The 21,430-nt window shown below is 41.5% G+C and overlaps 3 protein-coding genes across 5 annotated transcripts in view; 2 read left to right on the top strand and 1 right to left on the bottom strand.

Moving 5' to 3' along the window:
* The first annotated feature begins 46 nt into the window (after positions 1-46).
* On the top strand, positions 47-14,373 carry LOC117954751. 3 transcript variants are annotated; one of them, XM_034888737.1, is made up of 8 exons: positions 3,824-5,973; positions 6,076-6,170; positions 6,636-6,967; positions 7,429-7,493; positions 7,660-7,817; positions 9,116-9,634; positions 11,220-12,715; positions 13,482-14,373. In XM_034888737.1, exons 1-8 carry the CDS (start codon positions 4,865-4,867, stop codon positions 14,157-14,159), a joined length of 4,452 nt encoding a protein of 1,483 aa, XP_034744628.1. In that variant the 5' UTR covers positions 3,824-4,864; the 3' UTR covers positions 14,160-14,373. The 3 variants fall into 3 exon arrangements, with proteins under 3 accessions (XP_034744636.1, XP_034744628.1, XP_034744620.1); XM_034888729.1 differs by having other exon boundaries at positions 3,825-5,973; positions 13,476-14,373; XM_034888745.1 differs by lacking the exons at positions 3,824-5,973; positions 6,076-6,170 and adding an exon at positions 47-409 and having other exon boundaries at positions 13,476-14,373.
* Positions 14,374-16,053: 1,680 nt separating this feature from the next.
* Positions 16,054-18,964, bottom strand: LOC117954338 (C-type lectin domain family 4 member E-like). Its single transcript, XM_034888058.1, has 6 exons — positions 18,623-18,964; positions 18,459-18,533; positions 18,244-18,312; positions 17,673-17,815; positions 17,041-17,144; positions 16,054-16,950 (listed from the first exon to the last, which is right to left on the bottom strand). The coding sequence occupies exons 1-6, from the start codon at positions 18,804-18,806 to the stop codon at positions 16,797-16,799; spliced, it is 729 nt and encodes a 242-aa protein (XP_034743949.1). The 5' UTR covers positions 18,807-18,964; the 3' UTR covers positions 16,054-16,796.
* A 1,789-nt stretch (positions 18,965-20,753) lies between these two features.
* Positions 20,754-21,430, top strand: part of ctnnd1 (catenin (cadherin-associated protein), delta 1) — a 29,459-nt gene continuing 28,782 nt past the window's right edge. Inside the window, exon 1 of the mRNA XM_034888073.1 lies at positions 20,754-20,821. The gene's annotated coding sequence lies outside the window, so the exon portion shown is untranslated. The remainder of the gene's footprint in view (positions 20,822-21,430) is intronic.

Here is a 21,430-nt window from a genome sequence, read left to right as displayed (position 1 = left end):
GTGACGTTACTTTTACTTTACTTATTACTTCTAGCTACTCCAGTAGGCTATAGTTCAGAGTGAAATATTGTAGCCTGCGGCTGCAGTTTCATACACACCATGGCCACTGCTGGAGTTATAGATGGCGGAAAAACACTAATAGAACTGGAAAATCCTCCTGCTTCCCTGAGGTCAGCGGTGTGGCAACATTTTGCCTTCCCTGTGATTTATGTAAACGATGAACGCGTCGTTGACAAAAAGCATACCGTTTGTAGGCTATGCTACACGCGGGTGCCATACGCCCCCTCTGGCAACACGACAAATATGGCAGGACATATTCGCAGGCATCATAAACACATACATCTATGGAGCGATCTGCCCGGGAAAAGGACAACGCTTCCGTCCTCCAGGATGAGGTGGCGTTTTGCCGGTGAGGAAACTTTTCAAAACCTTTTTTAAATGTTTCCAAAAAAACCTGCTAAATGTCGACACATCTAACCTTCAATTCCAGTATAATACTTCACCAAGGAGAAGAAAAAGGTTACGTGGGATCACTATAGCAGTTTAGTTACTAGCCTTTAAATATACTGTGGCTTGAGAAACTTTACACACCCATGCTAAAGTTGATTAAAAAGAGGAATAAAAAAGCATCTTACGGAAATTGATATTAATGCCTTAATTAAAAACCTTTTAATGACACTAATTTTCTTTATGAATGAATAATGCATTGTAAATTAATACTCTTCCTTAAAATACAGGGGGCATAAGTATACACACCTATATGTTAAATTCCCATAGAAGCAGGCAGATCTTTTATTTTCAAAGGCCAGTTATTTCATGGGGGGGGGGCTTATTTCAATTCCAAAGGCCAAGGGCACTTTATCAGGATCCATAGTATCCTGGGGCTATGAAATAACTGGCCTTTAAAAATAAAGGATCTGCCTGCTTCTATGGGAATTTACCATTGGGATGTGTATACTTATGCCCCTTGTATTTTAAGGAAGAACATTTATTTATTTACAATACATTATTCATTTACAAAGAAAATGTTTGTCCTTAAAAGATTGGATTTTCCTAAATTTTTGAATCAAGGCATTAAGATCAATTTCCAAGAGATATTTATTCCTTTTTTTTTAGCAACTTTGGCCTGGGTGTGTAAAGTTTCTCAAGCTACTGCATTCTAATTCAGTCGAATGCACCCATAATTACAATATTACACAAACAGCATCATTGGTTTGCATAGTAAACATGAAACCTAGTATACATTTTGTTACATACTATATGTGCCTGCACATTATGTCAATAACATTGAATTGTATTACATTCTTAACTAACCATGGAAACTCAAGCACTTACCCTTCTGCCATCTGGCTCTTCTTTTTTGTTAGTGTTTTAAGTTTAGTTTTTGTTCAGTTGACTGGTAAAATAAGTTACTACATTTTAATTACATTTTTAAAATTTGGTATGCCTTTAGTGTAGGAGGCTACATGCCAAAAGAATATGGCGGTGATACCACGCTTGATACCATTTAGCCTATGTTTTTCCAGAGGAATTTGAAAATGTGAATGACTGTTGTGTCAGGGCATAAAACAAATGATCTTTTGATCTTTACAAATCAAGACAGGATAATATTACAATGGCATATATAAATAAAATAAGTCTAACACCTCTATCTCACATTATTTGGAAATTAAATGAGCTGCCCTTTAAACCCATGTATACCTCTATATACATAGAGGTGCAATTCAATTAAAAGACCTACACAGATTAACTTGCTAGGAGGTTCCTGAGCATGATTCCTCACTTCATTTGTACATTGTGCAAAGCAAACAAAGATTATAGAATGCCTTTTATTTTCTTTCATTATACACATGTACAACATTAAAAGCAACTCATTTTCCAGTGGGTGTTAGGGTGCACAGTTCTAAGATGCTATAAATTTATAGAAATAAAAAAGTGGTTTTAAATAGTGTGATATCTAGTGTTGATGGTATTGCACAGTGTACAAATAGTGCACGTTGGTGAAATTGCACAGTATTATCAATAGTATTAAATGTAAAATCTGGGGGTTGGGGGGTTAGACTGTGAAGTCAGTGCGTAGTGTGCGCATGCGCTAACGTGCAGGCTGCCTGTTGCAGTGCTTCGTGGTGCTACTGTGACACAGAGTTGCCCTTCGGGGATCAATAAAGTATTTCTTGATTCCTTGATCTGATGTAGCGCCTCCCTAAGGGCAACAGGTAAAAAGAGATCAACGCCAGGGTGGGAGCTGTCCTTGGTGATGTTTTCTGCTCTGCTGAGGCAGCGGGGGGGGGGTAAATATCCATCAGGGAGGGGAGAGGGCAGCCAATGATCTTCTGTGCTCCCTTTACTACTCTCTCCCTGTCTGCCACGGTGCAGCTGCCGTACCATACTGTGATACAGCATGTCAACAGGCTCTCAGTGGATGAGCGGTGGAAGGTCAGCAGCAGGTTGAAGTCCAGGTTGTGCTTCCTGAGGACCCTCAGGATGTGTAGTCGCTGTTAACCTTCTTGATTACCGCTGTCCAGGAGACAAGGACGCCGAGAAACCGGAAGGTGTGGACCTTTTCCAAACATGGCAGTTCATTACATTTTTGGCCAAAAGCACAGAAACCAGATAAGATAGACTTCATTAATCCCACACTGGGGAAATTCCCATGTTACAGCAGTTCAAAAAAAGATCACACATCAGAATAAGACAAATGCACATAAGACATAGGAAAGATATACAAAAAGTATAAGAAATAGAATGATAGTAATATTAGTAATATGTACACTATAAATACCCTTATTAAAACCACATAGGTGAAAAAAAGAAAATATATACAGATGAGAACACCATAGAAAATATAGCTACATATGTCCCATATTGGCTGTTTCTCAGTAAATGGTATTTTTATTAAATTCATTAATTTTATGTTTAAATTTGCTGCATGCAAGGACGATATCAACTAACATTATACATATATTTAAATTAGATCTTGTCAAAGGGCCCCGGCAAAACAAGTGTGCTTTTTAATTTGATGACCAAAGAGAGAGTCGCTTCTGGAGATTGTGCATGTTTATTAAAACAGGACCTGGCAACCCTTACCCGTCGCAGTATGGTGACGTTGGGCCACAACTAAAGACGTAGGAAGCAAAGAAATAGAGCAGGTAGAAGAGGCAGCATCAATTCAATGGCTGTCATCATATGCTTTTTATTCGTTATAAAAGCCACTGCAAGTGTTTGGACTTTTTCTTACAGGGTCAGGATTGAGGTTTTAGATTGCATTCGGAAAATAGAATACGAAGGTTTAGTATTTTTCTATTGTATAAGCACATTATTTAAATAGGCTCCCAATCATGTGATAGCCATGGTGTTCTGAATTGTTGAATTCTCACCGTCATAAACATACATTAACGCTACTTTTAAAATAGCGCATCAAAAAGGATGTGATTTCGAAAGCCATGTCCCGTCTATCCCGTGTAACTCTTGCGGCCGTGCTGCCGCCAGCCAGCGGAGCGAACAGCCTGAGCCTGCAAAAGAAGCAGAGAAGGGCCCCAGAAACATGGATCTTATCTGTAAACCAAGGAGCAAGTCCATCGTGTGGATGTATTTCGGCTTGAAAGCAGATGAAAAGGGCCAGCCTTTGAACTCTGGCGAGGCCGTTTGTCGTCTATGCCGAAAAATAGTACTTGCAAAAGGTGGGAATACCACGAATTTAAGAAGTCACCTGAAACGTCGACATCGTGCGGATTTTTTCGACAACACTTCTGCCCCGACCGCTGGAGCTTTGTTTGAGGCTCAAGGTGATTTTTCCACAAAATTCAGCGCTTTCAATGCGAGAATTGGTTATAAGAGGACATCAAATTTGAGTCTTGGTGCATTGGCCGTCTTTACCACTGCTAACGTTACTGACATCCTTTCCTTTAAATCCGACACAAATACAATTGCAGTGGGGCACATTATGGGTTTTATAAAGTTGCATTTAAAAGGGAACAGTTAAAGGTGAAAAAATAGGCCCTAAACCTAAAACTGCTGTTCTTGTATCCCATTACTATACATGTATATGCACACTGTTCTACACCCACGTGTGAGAACAGACCTCCTAATATGGTATTTGTTGTTACACTTTTAGCAGAATAGGCGGACAGACTGATGTGAGTGTATGTACTGCTACATCTATACATGCAACATTTAATACCGACAATGCATTGAGATTGTAGGCCATCACACATTCAAAGAGTGCAAAATAACAACACCTACCAGCAAGTTTTCTAAGTCAATTAGAATCTGTTTCTTTTAACGGAGTTATCTAATGTAGGGTTATTTCATACATAATGCACTTTCCATGTCTCGTTTCGGGACCCTGGTGTTCATTTTTGCCTTGTTAATTGCGGTATTACACACAAACAACTATGTAACTGCCTAAATATGATTTTACGCATGCGCAGACGGAATACGACCCCGGTGCTAGAAGGCTGTTTACGGCTGTCTCGTACCTTTGTTGTTGCCATGGTGTCACCAAACAGTCATTCAAGTAACCCATAGTACATCCATGATTGTAATGCGCTGAGGGGGACATTTTTGAATATTTTATTATTTAAAATGTCATTTGGTAAGCGATATGTTGTTATTGTCCCGCTGTCATAACACGTCGTTAGAAATAACCGTTCTGCGGTGGGTGCAGTGATTGGCCAGTCATAGCCGCCATCTTTAGCATTTAAAATCCCCTTTCGTCTCTTCAATACAATCTGATAACTGCCGCCGTATGGCACAGAAACCCGACTACGTGAGCGGTATCCCTCCGCTTTGTTTACATGGCCAAATCCTACCTATTATCCGTCTCTTTTTACCATTGAATACTTAGCAATTACCTTGACAGCTGATGGAGCTAACAGCTAACATTATGAATGCAGACCTGAAGGATTCCCGTGATAAACTGCATGTGTTTGAGCCTGATATAAAAAATAAAGAGGAGATCCTCCTGAAAGAAGAGTATGAATCACAAGAAGAAGAAGAGTATGAGGTAAATACTACTGGCACTTCTAGACATGCAATGGTTTCAGACTTGGAACTGAAAGAACTTGAAGACAGCGGGAACGAAATAAGTAGGCTTACCAAGAAGCAGACGACCCTGGCTGTGAATTGCTTCACTGGCTGGGGAGAGGCCCAGGGGCTCCAGGTGGACCTGACTACAGTGGAGAAGAGTGAGCTGAACGGGGTGCTGAGACACTTTTACAGATCGGTACGAAACAGCAAAGGAGATCTGTATGGGATTGCCAGTTACATTGCGCTGAGAGCCGGTCTAAACCGTTACCTCAAAGAGCCTCCTGTCAGCCGCCCCATATGCTTAATAAGAGATGCTGAGTTCACCTCGGCCAACAAGGTGTTCCTGGGAGTGCTCAAGAGAATTCGGAAGTGCGGTCGAAACTTAAGATCCCACCACCAGGCACTGTCTTCTAGTGATATCCGCATCCTCAAAAACTCCCGTGCGATGGACACCGGCACTCCGAGGGGACTTCTGAACAAAGTCTGGTTTGATGTTCAGGTACATTTTGGGCGCAGAGGGAAGCAGGCCAACAGGAATCTAAAGCCAGATTCATTTGTAATCCAAAAAGACGAGAGAGGTCGGAGATGCTGTGCTTTAGCCTTTGGTGACAAAACTAAGATTCCCAATGGGAAGGACCGATGCTCTATGTTTGAGAAGCCAGGCAGTGCATTCTGTCCCATTAATTCTCTTTTGAAGTACCTAAGCAAGCTCCCATGCAACGCAACCGCCCTTTACGTTCAGCCCAAGAAGGATCTTACAGATGACATGTGGTACAGCCACACACCCCTCGGAGTCAATTATCTGGGCTCAATGCTGGCCCGCATTTGTAAAGAAGCCGGGACATCGGTCATCTATACCAATCACTGCATCCGAAGAACACCCTTTCACCTACTGTGGGACCCGAGACTGGAGGCAAGAGAAACAATTCCTTTCAGCGTGCACAGGTTGGATGAAGTATATTCACCTGCTCTTTGCTATTTATTTATTTTTATTTATCCCATTACATTTACTGAAACAACTTAAATATATATATTTTTTTACAACAGGTCTAAAAGCTCCCTCCAAAGTCGCCAGACGCCATGCCTCATGGGCCGTAAACTGCATAGGTTAATGCAAAAGAGCGATTCAGCTGGCCCAGCAGGTCTGCCACCAGACAAGTGGGCACCATTGACAGAAGTTTACTCAAGCACACACACTCTGACTGCACCAGTGCTGCAGTTGATTCATTATCTTAGTAATATCAGGGTGAAGTGTTGAGATAAATGTCTACAAAAAGTCTGAATGTTTGAACGTGATGGTGGTTGGCAAAATAAAATAAAATGAATCAAAACAAACTCAAAGCTTCTGTTCTTGCTATACATAACCAAAATGCACACATCAATGTGATCTGTCTAGTATTTTTATCACATTCTAATGCTATAGCATCCTCCAAAGGACTTTTCTCTATTTCCTGTGTTAAGTCATCTATTTATTTATTTACCCAAAACAACAAAAGAACAGTATACATGCTCAATGAAAATGAAGTCCTCCTCTGGAGTGACAGTCACGCTATCTGACTTTAAGTCCATGTTTGACTAATCATTTTTCTATTTTTCCACCTCTGCAGGTTTGGAGGTAAACCATGAAGAATTCCTTGAGGATTTTCCATTTCTCCAGAATTCTTCGAACCAGAACTACGTCCCAGACGCTGTGCTGCCGCCGGGGGAGCCATGGCTCCATGGCGGCCCCTCCCGGGCAGTGCTGTCCCTTCCCTCCTGCCTGTGCTTGTGCGGGGACATTGGCTCTGGGATGCCTGGTCCTGGATCTTCTTGTGAAGACCAGATGGGAGAGATGAAAGTGTACGCCAAGTGTCACCTTCAGAAGGGCGTCATGTTTGGGCCATTTCTAGGAGAAGTGTGCAGAGGACAAATGCCGAGCAACCTCAAATATGCCTGGGCTGTAAGTAGACAGGTTGGAGTAGACGTAAAGAGGTAGTTTAAAATCAAGTTATAGCAAAAGAAAATTATTCTTTTCGTGCTACAATCACATTTAAAATAATTAGAGCTGCAAAGATGAATTGATTAGTTGTCAACTATTAAATGAATCAAATAATATTTTGGCAATTTGGGTCATTTTTTTGTGAGAAAATGTTTTTAAAGTTTTCTGATTGCTGCTTTCTTTTTTCTTCACTCCTCTATGAAAGTAAACAGAATATCTTGGAGTTGTGGACAGAACAAGACATTTAAAAACATGATGTTGGGCGGATTGACAGATTAATCAACATGGAAAATAATCGTCAGTTGCAGCCCTACTTTTAAACAAGGATGTAATTTGTGACTTGTTTTGGTAACTAGCAGGAATTCCATATAGAATTGGTCATAACAATTAAGAGTTGACATACACATTGCTCCCATCTCCAGATCAGGGATGATGCTGCTTTTGTCTACGTCGATGCTTCCGATGAAAGCAAATCTAACTGGATGAGGTGGGCAGTTCATACTGATTCAAGTTTCTTTCTCAAAGTATAGTTTCCTTTCTCCCTTCTTTTTATTTATTTATTTTTTAATATATATATAACACAATCAATCAGAGGGTTTGTCTGACTGAGATTGGCTCCTACTAAAACTGTACATGTTCGCTCTATGTTTCAGGTATGTAACATATACCAGCAGTGAGGATGAACACAACCTGGTCATTTTCCAGTTCTACCGCCACATCTACTACAGGGTTTCCCAGCCCATCACAGAAGGAACAGAGCTCAGGGTCTGGATCGGCAAGGACTATGCTACCCTGCTGGGTCTGGGGATGGGTGAGTTCACACATGGAAGTATGGAATGACATGTAGAAGCAGACTTGCAGATCTATATTAGTTTGTTCACTTCCACGTTTATTTTCAACTGACAGTAGACCTAAATAGGGCTGCACCATAGTAGGAAAATATGCGATGCAGAGACAGTGCACATTTAATTCCCCCCCCCGCCGTAGGGGAAAAGAACTCCGCTGTCCATTGACTTGTATTGGAGGGAGGTTCCTTCCTGTCAACTTCGTCTGCTAGCAAACAACAGAAAAAGGCTTAAAAGCTGCGCTGTGGTGATTTTCACAACCAAACAATGTAAATAACCCATAAAGTATGTTTTAATAAGGTGCAGACCTGGAAAAACTGCGCTTTTATGAACACAAAAATGGATATAGACGTGAGGAATCAGCAGGGAGAATAAGAAGACTGGGATCCTGCATGTGTTAGCTTAACTTTCAGACGTATGGTTAAGCTTAAACTGCCATTTGGATATTTGTTAACAAAATGCTTGCAGAAAATGTAACTTCGAACATAACGTTTGCTTAGTGTCAGGTTGCAACAGTCTTCCTATTCTCTCTGCTGATTCCTCACGTCTGCATCAACGTTTGTCTTCATAAAAGCTCAATTTGGTCAATTTGGTCGGCCACTTATAGAAACTTAAGTTGTGGGTTCTTTTCATTGTTGGTAGTGAATATCGTCACACAGCAGCTTTTAGGCATTATTCTGTTTGTTGCTAGCGGATGAAATTGACAAGGAGGCACCTTCCCACAAAACACTTCAGCGGAGAGCCGAGAGTTGTTCCCCCCTCCCGGTGGGCTTGGCTTTTAGAGTACGACGCGATGCGCTCTGTCTCTATGTGATAACGTTGTTGATTATTGCAATAACAATATGACTTGCGATAGATTTTTAAGTCTACACAGTGCTGCATTTCTGCTGCTTTCAGTTCTCTGCTATAATACAACAAATTGTTTGTTGAATTTAAAAATAAATGAAAGGAAATAATTTCCAACATTATTTTGTAGGACAAATTGAATTAAATATAAAAGGCATCACTAAAAAGAGAATGAAAGTTACATTCTAAAGTGCAGTTTTCAACTGATATTTTCTGTCAACCAACACAAAGAAATCTCTAAATGTCTTTCACAATGTGTTTATTGCTTCAGTTTATGTTGCGATGACGTGACAAAAAAAATATTGTGCAGCCCTAGACTTAAATTGAACTTTTTGAAAGTCTTAAACCTGAAAATGTAGCTTGCTAAAATGGGTTCACATTTCTCTGCATTTTTAAATATTTTTGATGGGGGTGACAGGTGACAATGTGAAATGTGAAGTTGGAGACAAAGAGACAGTCCTGCGTCTTCTGCAAGACATCCAATTGGTCACCCTCCCAGAGCCCAGCAGCTCCTCTCTTTGGTCAGACAACAGCCAATCACAGAGCCCCATGCTTGTCATCAGTGACGTGACGACAGTGTCCAACCCAGACGTCGTTAGTGATTCGGGCGTGATGGCTGTCTCTGCGTTTCCCCCCTCCTCCTCCCTGATCTCCTTACCGTCCCCGGGCTCTCATTCATTGGAAAAGTATGATTTTATGCCCGGGACTGAGAGACTTCTGAGTAACCCTAACGTCACAGAGAACAGCCCATGGTACTTTTTTGGGTTCGAGCCGGACCCTACCGGTCGGCCACTGGACCGGAGCGCTGTAGTGTGTAAGCTGTGTGGGGAACATATCAGCTGTGGGGGGGGAGCAGCAGATCTCCAAATCCACCTGACCAACAAGCACCACATCAGAACACGTGACGGCAACAAGGACCGGAGCCTTCCGACAATAGGTAACTATTACTTAGGCCTTTAACAATTATTACAAGTGATTATTGGTGGCGTTATATATTTTTTATATTATATTTAATTGTTAGTTGTCAGAACTTGACCCTTTACAAGTAAATGGGGGGGGGGGAATACAGTTAGAAAAAAATGTTTTGTGATAATAAAGAGGCGTGGTTTACTTCATAGGCAGTGTACCAGTGTTACTACATTACCCAGGCCACAGAAAAACTTTTTTTTTTAAAAAGTAATCAATATTTTTATATTTGACTGAAAGAGACAACTACACTACCGGTCAAAAGTTTGGGGTCTCTTACAAATTTCCATTCCACTCCATTATAGACAGGATACCAGCTGATCTGGGTGGGTGGCTGATCTATAATGCAATATCTACATTTCCCATTATCAGCAACCATTCATCAAATGTTCCAAAGGCACATTTTGTTTACTAATCTGATATTATTTTCAAAAACTAACTAAGGAAACATGAAACAACCCTTTTGCAATTATGTAAGCACATAATGTAATCTGGAAACTGCTGCCCTGGTTAAAAAAAACAAGGCCACTGATCTCAGCTGGGATTCTGTCTATAATGGAGTCCAATGGAAATTTGTGAGTGACCCCAAACTTTTCACCGGTAGTGTATATTGTTAATCACAATTATTTCTGAGACAATTAATTGTACAACAAAATTTGGAATAGTTACAGCTCTACTAAAAGCTACACCTGAAGCTGATGGGAATGTCATTTGTTTTTGAAGTATCAAGCCTTTTTGCCTTTTTTTTGATGAAAGGACTACATGGAAAGTCAGAGGATCACCAAAGTTATTATAGGGGCATGAATGTTTGTACCAAATTCCATGTCAATCTATTCTTTAGTTGTAAAGACATGTCATTAAAAACCAAAAACGTCAGCCTGCTGATGATGCTACAGGAAAGGTCAGAGGATCACCAAAGACATTGTGATAAACCATATTGAAACCATTGATGTCCGTACACAATTTAGGGTCAATCCATCGTGTAGATGCAGGGTTTATCTGGGAATAACCAAAGCCAGCAGGATTCATCTTCTTGGGACCATGAATGTCTTTAAAAAATGTCCTAGCAATCCATACAGTAGTTTAGTAGCGACCAACTGGCTGACTGATCAACCCTGCTGTAGAGAGTGTAACTAAGCCACGCCACTCGCAAGGCTGAAAACAAGTCCCTAGTTTAGAAATCAAAACTTTCCTTTTAACCAACCTGAAGTTATTATGGTATAGTTATGTGATTCTAAAAAGTATTTTTCCAACAAACAAATGTACAGGTTTAACATGTAAACTGGTATCTTGCTAAAATGTTAAACAATGTTTCTTGAGGCCGTATGGGTTGTGCAACAATATCACGGTGTTCTGTGGCTCTTATTGTTTCTATTAACTGATCTTTATTGTGAGTGCAGTAAAAGTTGTCGGCGCCAAAGTCCAAGAAAAGTTCCCCAAGGGGACAATAAAGGACAACTGAATTGAATCTAGAGTAATTCCAAATTGATCTACAACTTCTAAAACAAATGTCAATCTTATTTACTGATTGAAGATTTTATTGCTTTTCACAAAAGGTCAACAACGCTCCCAGCCAGTGATGCTTAACAGCGGCCTGGTCAGTACACCCCCGCTGGTGTTTTCCCCCAATGTGACCAATGCCATCGCCAACTTCCTTATCGTGGATCTCCAGCCCCCGGCTCTGGTAGAAGGAGACGGCTTCAAACAGCTGATTCACACCCTGCTGCCCTCCTACAAGGAGCTGCCTTCGCCTCGGCAGCTGGAGAACCTTCTGAGAGAACATCACAACAGAGGCAAGGCGAGTCTGGCCCAGCTGCTGCGAAGGAAACTAGGAAACAGCGAGACCGAGGAGATCTCCGACTACACGGCTCCCATCGGGTTTGAGTCCCGGAGACGTGGGCGTTCTCTCGGTTACCGTAGGGAAGTCCCTCACTTTGTCACTTTAAGCGTGGATGTTTGGTTCCACAGCTGGCAGGGCAGCGCTGAGCGCTACGTCACCCTCTGGGCACATTACATAGACTGTCATTTTACTTTTCAGAACCTAGCTCTGGGGACCCAAAGACTGACCAAGAGCGGGGGTAAAGACTGCAGCCTTCGAGCAGTGGAGGCCCAAGTGAAAGGGATGGCCCAAGAGTGGGGAATCTCCCAGCCTAACCTGGTCTTGCTGGGAGGGGAGGGAAGAAACAAGATGAGGCCAGGGCAAATAAAGAGCAAGAGAGGCGGAGAGGCTGGAGGAAGCGCTCCTCACCCAAACTCAACAACATTTCTTGAAAGGGAGGACCCCGTGTCCCCAGAGGAAGCACAAGGCTTGGAGCACACCAGCCATTCCAGTGAAGGACTACCATCCGTGCCCTGTTTCTTCAGCGCTGTGCAAGGCTGCATTGAGGAAGTGATGTCACACTCTGTCATCTCCAAGACCCTCAGTCATTTTCAGAGTATTCTCACAAACCTGTTCCTGCCACCTGCTCACAACAAAGGCTTGTATCCCCACGCCCAGAGTCTGTTGCACACCCTGACCAAACAAGAACAGGCCGAGCTGAAGTCCTGGGCCCACAGCCGGCCAACATGGAACAAGCTGTACCCTCTACTGAGCATGCTCATCAAGCATAAAAGCCTTTTCTGTGATATGATAAAAGAGGTTAAAGGCGAGGGCTCGTCTAAAGAAGACACAGGTTCAGAATCCAGTTCGTCTGGCAGCTGCCACGCCAACTCCACCTCCAACACGTCCTCAACCAGCGTCGCAGCGTTGCGATCCGAATGGAAAGTTCTGGAGGAGCTGTGTTTGGTCCTCAAGCCCCTGGATGTGGCGTGTCGAACCCTCGCCAAGGAGGCGTTCCCCCGTCTGTCCCTCGTCAAACCCATTCTCACCGGCCTGCTGTCCCGACACCTCATGTCGCGGCCGGGCGACTCGTCATCCACCCTGAAGGAAGTGAAGAGGATGATGAGGCGCAACTTGGCGAGCTGTTACGAAAACCCTGTCGTCAACAGGGTTCTGTGCGTGGCATGTTCCCTCGACCCCCAGTTCCATGGGCTGGGCTTCATGGAGGACAAGGTGAGTCAGAAAGTTATAATGCATTGACTATATGGTTAAACCTGCCCGTCTTAGTTACTGTTGCCACGCCTGCAACAGCAGCAGATACTGTAATGTAGGCATGTTGTGTAGTAATTTAGTATGTGTGAATTAAATAGGTAATGCACAATCAAATGGAATGTTTACTTTTTAAAAGTTGCCAAATGTTCCATTGACAAGACCAAAGTGATCTGTGTATTTCGTCGTTGTGAATTTAGCTATTATCGCCGCACGTCCAGTCTGAAAACCACTTGATGGCCAAGCACACAGCTGATGCCAATCCCCCTCCCCCCCATATTTTAATTGTTTGACAGCACTAAAAACTGTTAAATGTTGTCTCAACATAATAGGCTGTACAAGAACTATTCATATAGATTGTGCAGACTAAAATCTGCAAAATCCTTTTTAATAATCTGATCAAAGAATAAGTAAGCAAGACTATGAATCTAAACAGGCATTTAATTCCAGCTTTCAGTTCTTGGTACCTTGGTACCTCAACATTGATGTTTGCTATCCCGCCCTCTAAATAGCACATACCACTGTAAAGCATAGCCACCCACATGCAAGTCTGATACTGCACATTTCACTAAACCAGTGTCCTAGTAGGCTCACTGCCTTTTTTAACTGTATATCTGCCACTTTCTTACCAATTTGTCTTGAAATATGTATTCTTGATTCATACAACATCATTGGCCAGGAATTATAGAGAAATCCCCCCCAGTAACAGTTTATTGTCTTTAAGGAGCAGACAGCCACCTTCGATTGGCTGAAGCAAGAGGCTGTCAGGATTGTGAAGGAGGACAGGAGGTGGAGTCAAGGTAAGACACAAAGCCAGATCAAGAGAAGCCCTTCCCCCGGCTCACCGGAGTCCGAGAGCGAGTTCCTACGGCGGAGCAAGCGCCTCAAAGAATCCCATCCGATCAACTTCAGAGAGCTCATAGATGTCGATGATGATGACGAGAGCGACGCAGGAGAGGCTGATGACTGTGAGTTTGTGGATCCAGGCTCTCAGGGCGGACTCTCCGGGATGGAGTTCCTCCTGGGAGACCTGTTCAGCTCTGCTCCCAAGGGCAGGCAGAGCTCCGTGGAGGAGTCAATAGACATGGAGATGTCCGTCTTCAGAGCTGACAAGGGGGCTTCTCTGGGAGTGGAGCCCCTGCAGTGGTGGAGGACCAAGGCAGTGCAGTTCCCACTCTTGGCCGCCGCGGCGCGGGCCTACCTGGCTGCCCCGGCAGTGGCAGGAAGCGCCGCGCAGGACTTTGTGCAGGAAGGAGCGGGAGCCGCGTACAGGAAGAGAGCCAACATTCCACCAGAAAGTTTGGACTCAATTTTGTTTCTGCACCACAACCACATGCCCGACGCTGAGAGCGGGCAGACCGCGGTTAGGAATGAGGACAGAAACAGTGGAGTTGAAAAGGTCCCGTGAACACACAAACCACATTCATTCTGTTTTTGCAAGCTCTGATTTTTACACACACCCTCTTTGGACAGCAAAGGTTTAAAATGTAACTTTAAGATGCAAACTTCCTCAACGGTAACTAGGGATGGGTATTGTTCAAAACATTTAGATACCAATACCGTGACTTCTATGCCGGTTCCTGAACAATACTGTTTTGATACCAATTTGATGAAATCCATTTTACCAAAAAGAAATTACACACTATGGCACCAATCGTTTTATTTATTTTTCTGCTCCTACTACGTGAGCCTTGTCTGTGTTACGTAGAGTTTTTCCAGCGTGTCTCTACGACGTGTAACAGCCAATCACAAGCATTATTAGATGAGACCAGAAGCATGGTGCAGGCTGATTGGCTCACTGACGCTGATGAGATTTACTCCATTAGGTATTGCAATTTGGAATTGAATGACGAGGCATTTTTCAATACTCGATACTTTAGACGCAGTTCGGTCGGTGTCTACAAAGTATTGACCTCGGTACCCAGCCCTAAAAGTAACAGTGATGTGATATTCAGTTTTTTTTATTTCCTGGACACTTTGTTTTGTACTGTGTGGTTTTAGAATGTTATCCTTCAACCTCATCTACTTTTAACTTGTACTAAGTACCTTGTAGCATCTAGTGCCTTACCTCTCTTGGTTGCAGTCATACCCTTAATGCTAAGTTCTAACTAATATAACTGTGATTACAAATGTGTAGATTGTCAAAACAAAGAAGAAAGTCCTCCATGGGAGCATTGTGTCAACCGGCTACCATGTGCCTTCATGCGTTTTATGAATCAGTGTATCGACAAAAAAGACAACAAAGATGATTTACAATTATCAATTTACTTTTTTTTGGCAGTAATCTAGTAACAGAACTTAAATTGTGGTACACTGTATTGTTGTGGACTGTGATGTTCTTGAAGTCTTCACATATTCATGGATGTGCAGAATACCTGTCTTTGGTTTTCGGTGTCTCACTGTAATCTAAATCTAAACCTGTCAAATACTTTTTTTTGTAAATAAATGCATAATAAACTGTGTGAATATAGCACATAGTTCAGTAGTATCATTTGTATTGTAATTGTTTACAGACCGATTAAGGATGTTATATGCTTTACTCCACTATATTCATTTATAGCTTCAGCCAGATTTACTAGTTACTTTGCAGGGGTCCCATGTTGTTGTTGTTGTTGTTGTTGTTTTTTAATCACAGATTTAAAGACAAGAGAATCACCTTTCGGGACTTCTGGACTCCATCTAGAGCAACATGAGGACAGTGTGCCAGTTCTGGCCAGGCGGTGCTGACTAATCTACAGTATGGTATTGCACAATGTGGACACAAAACCACCTGACATATTATACCCTTTTAACGTGCCCTCTATAGGATGTGTAGCGTTTATCATGAAGCACAACACAAGTGAACATCCAATCTCAAAAAATTAGTATAAATAAATGGGATCATTTTTACTTTTACATCTAATAATTAGTACAGTACAGTATACAGTATATACATAGGACATTATTAACAGAAAATGTAGTCTTGTAGTTTTACTGTACTTTATACAGGACTGGCAGACTCATTCAGGGAGAACAAGGTTGGTGTGCAAAAATAATCATCCCAGTTGTTGTTGTCATGTGCTCATTTGTGCCGTACTCTGCGGGCTGTGTGGAGCTGTCTGCTGTCCTCTGCAGGTCATCACAAACCGCTCTAATTCACAACCGTGAAGTAAAGGTCCGCGGGTCATATCCGGCCCCCATATGAATTTAGGTTCACAGTAAATTTCAGCCTGCATAGTTGTTGTCACCTTCTACAACGTTTTTGGTGCTTTTTTCAAACTTGTGATGTTTTTTTTCTGCATTTTTGCAGGTTTTTTCTGCATTTTTTGGACGCTTTTCCCAAAGTATTTGTCATTCTTTTTGACATTTTTGTCAACCAAACTGTAAGTAAGGAGACTATATGAGACATGCAATAATACAGCCAAAGATATTATCTTTTTCAATTACATCAAAGAAATAAACACAAAATATCTGGCCCTTGTTGGGATTTTCATTTTCCAGTGTGGCCCTTTATTGTAGAATCAACTATGGTTTACTCAGTAAAAAAGCAAAGACTAAAGCTCAATTAATCAATAGTTTACATTGCCATAAATTCACATAGCTTCATCTTTAACAGCAACATACCTCTGCTCACTGGCCCTATATCAGTCTGCCAGCCTTTTTCCTATGGCACACAACATAAAGCATGCATATCAAATAGATCTAACGGTCCCACAGCCCACAATGACCTGTTAGAGCGGTTTCTGGTGGATAAACAAAGACCCTGAGATCAGGGTCCTCATTCCTTCCCAAAGGTGTGAGAGTGTCTGCTCACTGATGAGGGCTTCCTTCAAGTTGCTTCATCGTCTGGAAATTTGACTTCTCTCAATACGAATATACCAGTAAGGTGTCTGGCTTTGTGTCATACATATACTGTATGTGCAAAACTTAGGGCAACTGGACTGTATTTGTTTGCTACTTGACAAAGAGACATCACACACACAAAAGCATACAAGGAAAAACTGTCCTAAAAACAAGGTTTGTTTCTGCAGTAAGGTGCTCACCAAATGTGTATTGACAAATGATGTTAGAAGTCAATCCGTTTTTCACAGATCCATTGTTGCAAGTTGGCACAGTTTTCATCATTCCAACTGGCATACATGTTATTAAAAAAATAAGTGTTAACACAGTCCTCCTTCTGTCCGTTAAAGATCACACTGGGCTGGCCTGATTCCCAAAACCTGTTCAAAAACAGCCAAATTATTGCAGAACATGACAATTAGTCTACAAAAAGATATGGCATAGCAGTGAAGAAGAAAAAAGTGTCTTACATTGGGCTGCTCAGAACAGAACCATCTACCCAGTTCCATGTGCCCTCTTTGTCTCTGTCAGTCAGACCAATCCACAATATACGCTTAAAGGAGTTGATGAATGCCTGCAACAGTACCCAAAATTGACATTACTTAACCTTAAAATGGGGATGTAATCATCCCTGGTTTATAAGAAACGATGAAGACCAAGTTATGTTTTTGCATAAGTGCATTGAATGTATACGTGTATTTAGGTCTGTGCGTGTGGATGTATGTATGTATGCATATATAGGTAGCCATGCACATACTTAGACTTGGCTTACTTTTATACATGCTTCATTGTCCTTTTTTATTTTATTTTATTTATATATATGTATATGTATATATATATGTATATATATATATATATTGTGATTTGTGTATAGGACAAAAGATAAAATAAAAAAATAAAATATATATATACATACATATATATTACATACATTTTTTTATTTTATTTTTTGTCCTATACACAAATCACAATTGCACTGAAAATTGGTGTACTTGAAATTCTAATAAACAGAGTTTTGAAGAAAATAGGGATCTTACTACAAGCCAACTAAACACAATGTTTTACAGTAAAACAATAATATCTGGACCTGGTTTTCTTTTACCTGCTCTTCTTTGTTGTTTACAACGGCCAGATCTGCCCCTCTGTTTTTGCAGTCTCGTCTGCTGTCCTCCCAGCTCATTTGGCCGGAAGAAATGTAGTAAAAGCTGTTATTGAATGACGTGCATCCATTTTTGCAGAAGTGATCTGCAAACGTAGACATGCCAGGAAGTGAATGTGGCAAATGTTCATTGCATTAAAGATCCCATGGCATGATCACTTTATGAGCTTTTTTAACATTAATATGTGTCCCCCCATCCCTGAAAAAAATCCATAAAACCTGGGACCCCCACCTATCATGAGCCAAATGGTACCCCCTACAATTTTCTATTTTTACATTTTTTTTATCAATATGTTTTTTTTTCCTTTGCTCGGCTGCAGTCCTTTACTGAGAGTAAATTCCTGTGCATCACAATGAATAGGGGGGAGATGGGTGGATAAGTTAGACGAATGGAAGATACATGTTTAGTATCTGGTTATAGGGTGGTGGAGGGGGGGATGGGTGGGACTGTATACCTGTATGTGTTCTGTTGTTTTAAAAGCAAGAAAAATGTCCCAAAAAAGTTTACACTCACTGAATTCAACTAAAGTCTGGTTACTCATTCCAGCCCAGGTCTTGCTGCGAGTCTGCAGTTTGATTCTGCCTGCAAGGGAGAGTACATTCACACAGTGAGACTTCTTCACAGGAAATCCAAACAGTTGATGACTTGAAGCTGGTAAATGAATGGATGTTTAGCAGTAAAAATCTTGTTTTCTTAGAAAGAAAAGAAAAAAGTAGTAAATTTCTTACAGTGGAGTCCAATGCCTATAATGCCAGCCAGGAGGAGAACACAGAGCAGCACCAGGCACACAGTAACAGCCCAGCCTGAGTTGAACATGTCATAAAGAAGCATTTTCAATAGTTGTTCAAACAGCAGAGGGAAAATAGAAATGTGTGTGTGAGCATACACTCGCCTGGCTGCTGTTGTACTGCACCCTGTGTTCTAGCTGTGTGACAATTGTAGATGTCTGCGCTTTCATAAATATCCACTGTCCTCTCCTCCGCCCCATCACTCTCTCCAGTTGTATCCACAGTGAGTTGTTCCTTTTGCTGTTGTTCACAGGGATCATTGTCATAAATGCACTCAGACATCTCCATTTCTGTTGACTTGATCTGTTTGTGGTTGGCTCATTGTTTCCTCTAACGAAGCCAAGCTTCTTACACCAAAGAGGAAAATTTAGGTGGTTTATTTCCAAATAAGACCTTGTGTTTTGTGGTTCTGTCCAGAACCACCCTTCCCTGTTTTGCTGTGGCACACTTCTCACTTCTGATAAGCTGACAGGATGTTTCATCATCCTCTGTGTGTTACCAACTGGAGTTAAATGAAAGTATGTGTGACAACATCTTTTTCAAGGGCCTGCACACACTTGACTTAGTCAACTCTGAAATTTCTTAAATAAAAGATGCAATATCAGAGCACTAGTGACTGCATCCAAAGTATTCAGCATTCAGATTTACATTTAAGAGGGAACTTGCTCATGTACGTCTTATCACATTTGTGTGGGGTTAGTATTTCTCATACAATGTTTTATTAATATATTATTATATTTTGGTTTATTATTATTGTCATTATTCATGCGACATCATGCAGCAATTTGACATCAAAGCTGGTCAAGGTGGAGCTCATTTCTTTTTAAAAGCTGAAACAAATGATCAATCAGTCAATTAGCCAAGCCACAAAAGATTAACCAGCACCTGTTTTAATAATTGATACATTGTTTGAGCCATTTTTTCAACCAATATGCCCAGCTTTTTTTGGGGTCCAGTTTCTCAAATGTAAGGGTTTGCTACCAATCCAGTTATGTTTTGGTGTTGGACTGTCGGTTTTAGTTTGAAGACTTTTCCCTTAGCCCTTGGAAAATAGTCAGGGACATTTTTCAGTCGCTTCTGATATTTTATACACCAATTGATTTATGGTAAGTGGCAAATAAATTGATTATGAAAATAATGTATAGTTGCAGCCCTACTTATTTTAAATTTATATAGGCCTATACTGCTGGGCGTAGGCCCGATCCATCGTTAAGATATTAAAAGCTGATCACATGTTATAGATGTAACTAGTAGTATAACGTATCAAAAAATAACATCAAATAGAAATACTAATACTAAGTATAGTACATGTACCTGCATTGTTTTCTAAAAAAGTACTTAAGTATGTGTTTCCAAAAATAGCGTGGTCCACTGTTAGTACAACTACTTCAGTGGCAATAGCCACTGTAGTGTAATAGCACTACCATGACCACATGAGGGCAATATCGGAACTCTAATCCTAAATGGCATCTTTAAATTTAGAAAATATTTCCATTTGCGAAACCAAAATAAAGTGAGATTTTCTTCCTAATTTGAAAAAGAAAAACAGACTATAGGCTACTGAATGCGTATGTACAAGAATGGGCTTAATTAATTAGGCTTATATGAACAGGGAAATGAGAAGGCTTCTCTGCAAATCATCTTTGTTGCCCCCCATTATTTGGAGTTGGGTTGGGAACCGGAGGGTCACTGATCCAAGTCCCCATATGGACCAAAAAAGGTACGTAGTGTGGATTGGTGGCTGGAGAGATGCCACTTCACCTCCTGGACACTGCCAGGTGCCCTTGAGCAAGGCACAGTACCCCCCCCCCCCCACCGCTCAGGGCGCTCGTCCAGCTGGCAGCCCACTCACCCTGATTACTAACAAAGTGTGTACACAGAGTGTAAATTGTAATGTGCCCAGTGGGGATTAATAAACAAATTTAAAAAAAATTATGATATAGAAAGGTAAATAAAATGTTACGATTTTATTTTATTTTATCTAACAACAACAACAACAACAACATTAATAGTAATAATAATCAAAAAGCCTAACCTTTAATAAATGTCACTATCCTGTGATGTGGCCTACTAACAATAGCTGTCAGACAAAATGAGTTTGTGACTTATGAAAAGTAGCCTAATATTGTCCTTTATTTCAAACTCGACCCCCCCCCCCCCCCCTCCTCCTTTCTATTCCATGCTGTTTCCTTCTCTGCTCACTCGAACCTCTTCCCCCCCAGCGGAGAGGAAGAGAGAGGAGAGGAAGAGCCGAGACAAGTGAACACACAACAAGCCAAGGCAAGGGACAGGCGATTGCATAGGTGGGTGTTTTCTCCCTCTTCTTTAAGAGTGCCGTCGCCCTGGGGTGGACACTTTGTTTGTGCAGTTGTACGTTGTTTGTCCGAGCACGACGAGATGGTTTTGTTGTCTCGTCTCAACTCCCTTCTGTCTCTCTCCGAGCTGCGGACCGAGGTTTGGATCGTGTCAGAAGCGCAGCAGCAGCAGCACTCGGCTAGGCTAGGCTAGGCCTGAAGCCACCTCGCAAACACTTATGGACTTTAAAAAAACAAGCCTAACATTATCCGAAATAGGTAATGGCATGTACTTTGGTTTTTCGTGCTCGGTACAGCTGGTTGGGATTTGTTGTAGGGGGCAAGAGGAGTGACCTTTAATTTGGTAAACTTGGCTGTTGGAAACGCAGCGTTAGCAGGCTAGCTACCATAGCGTAAGCTAATTTAGCTAGCGTTTGTGTATTCCATTCGTCCACTTGCTGAATAAGTTCTCCAGAGTGAAAAAAGTTTAACAAAACTTGTGCGTGCCATAAAAATTTGTTTATATCAAGACCGCTAACGTAACGTTAACTAGCTATCGTTAGCATAACAAATTTATTATTTGAATGTTCTGGTTTGTGAGGGGCTGGTATGACGTTA

This window comes from Etheostoma cragini, chromosome 2 (genome assembly GCF_013103735.1).
Source record: "Etheostoma cragini isolate CJK2018 chromosome 2, CSU_Ecrag_1.0, whole genome shotgun sequence".
Classification (NCBI taxonomy): Eukaryota; Metazoa; Chordata; class Actinopteri; order Perciformes; family Percidae; genus Etheostoma; species Etheostoma cragini.
This window is presented reverse-complemented; position numbering and strand designations above follow the sequence as displayed.

What these genes read in the sequence shown, in the direction of transcription:
- LOC117954751 (XM_034888729.1), top strand. Translation starts at nt 4,865, where the DNA reads ATGGAGCTAACAGCTAACATTATGAATGCAGACCTGAAGGATTCCCGT. An exon ending in ATTCCTTTCAGCGTGCACAG is followed by an intron (nt 5,974 to 6,075) that starts GTTGGATGAAGT and finishes TTTTTACAACAG; the next exon opens with GTCTAAAAGCTCCCTCCAAA. An exon ending in CCTGCTGGGTCTGGGGATGG is followed by an intron (nt 7,818 to 9,115) that starts GTGAGTTCACAC and finishes TGGGGGTGACAG; the next exon opens with GTGACAATGTGAAATGTGAA.
- LOC117954338 (XM_034888058.1), bottom strand. Translation starts at nt 18,806, where the DNA reads ATGGAGATGTCTGAGTGCATTTATGACAATGATCCCTGTGAACAACAG. An exon ending in TAAACAACAAAGAAGAGCAG is followed by an intron (nt 17,145 to 17,672) that starts GTAAAAGAAAAC and finishes GTACTGTTGCAG; the next exon opens with GCATTCATCAACTCCTTTAA. An exon ending in TCTGTTCTGAGCAGCCCAAT is followed by an intron (nt 16,951 to 17,040) that starts GTAAGACACTTT and finishes GTTTTTGAACAG; the next exon opens with GTTTTGGGAATCAGGCCAGC.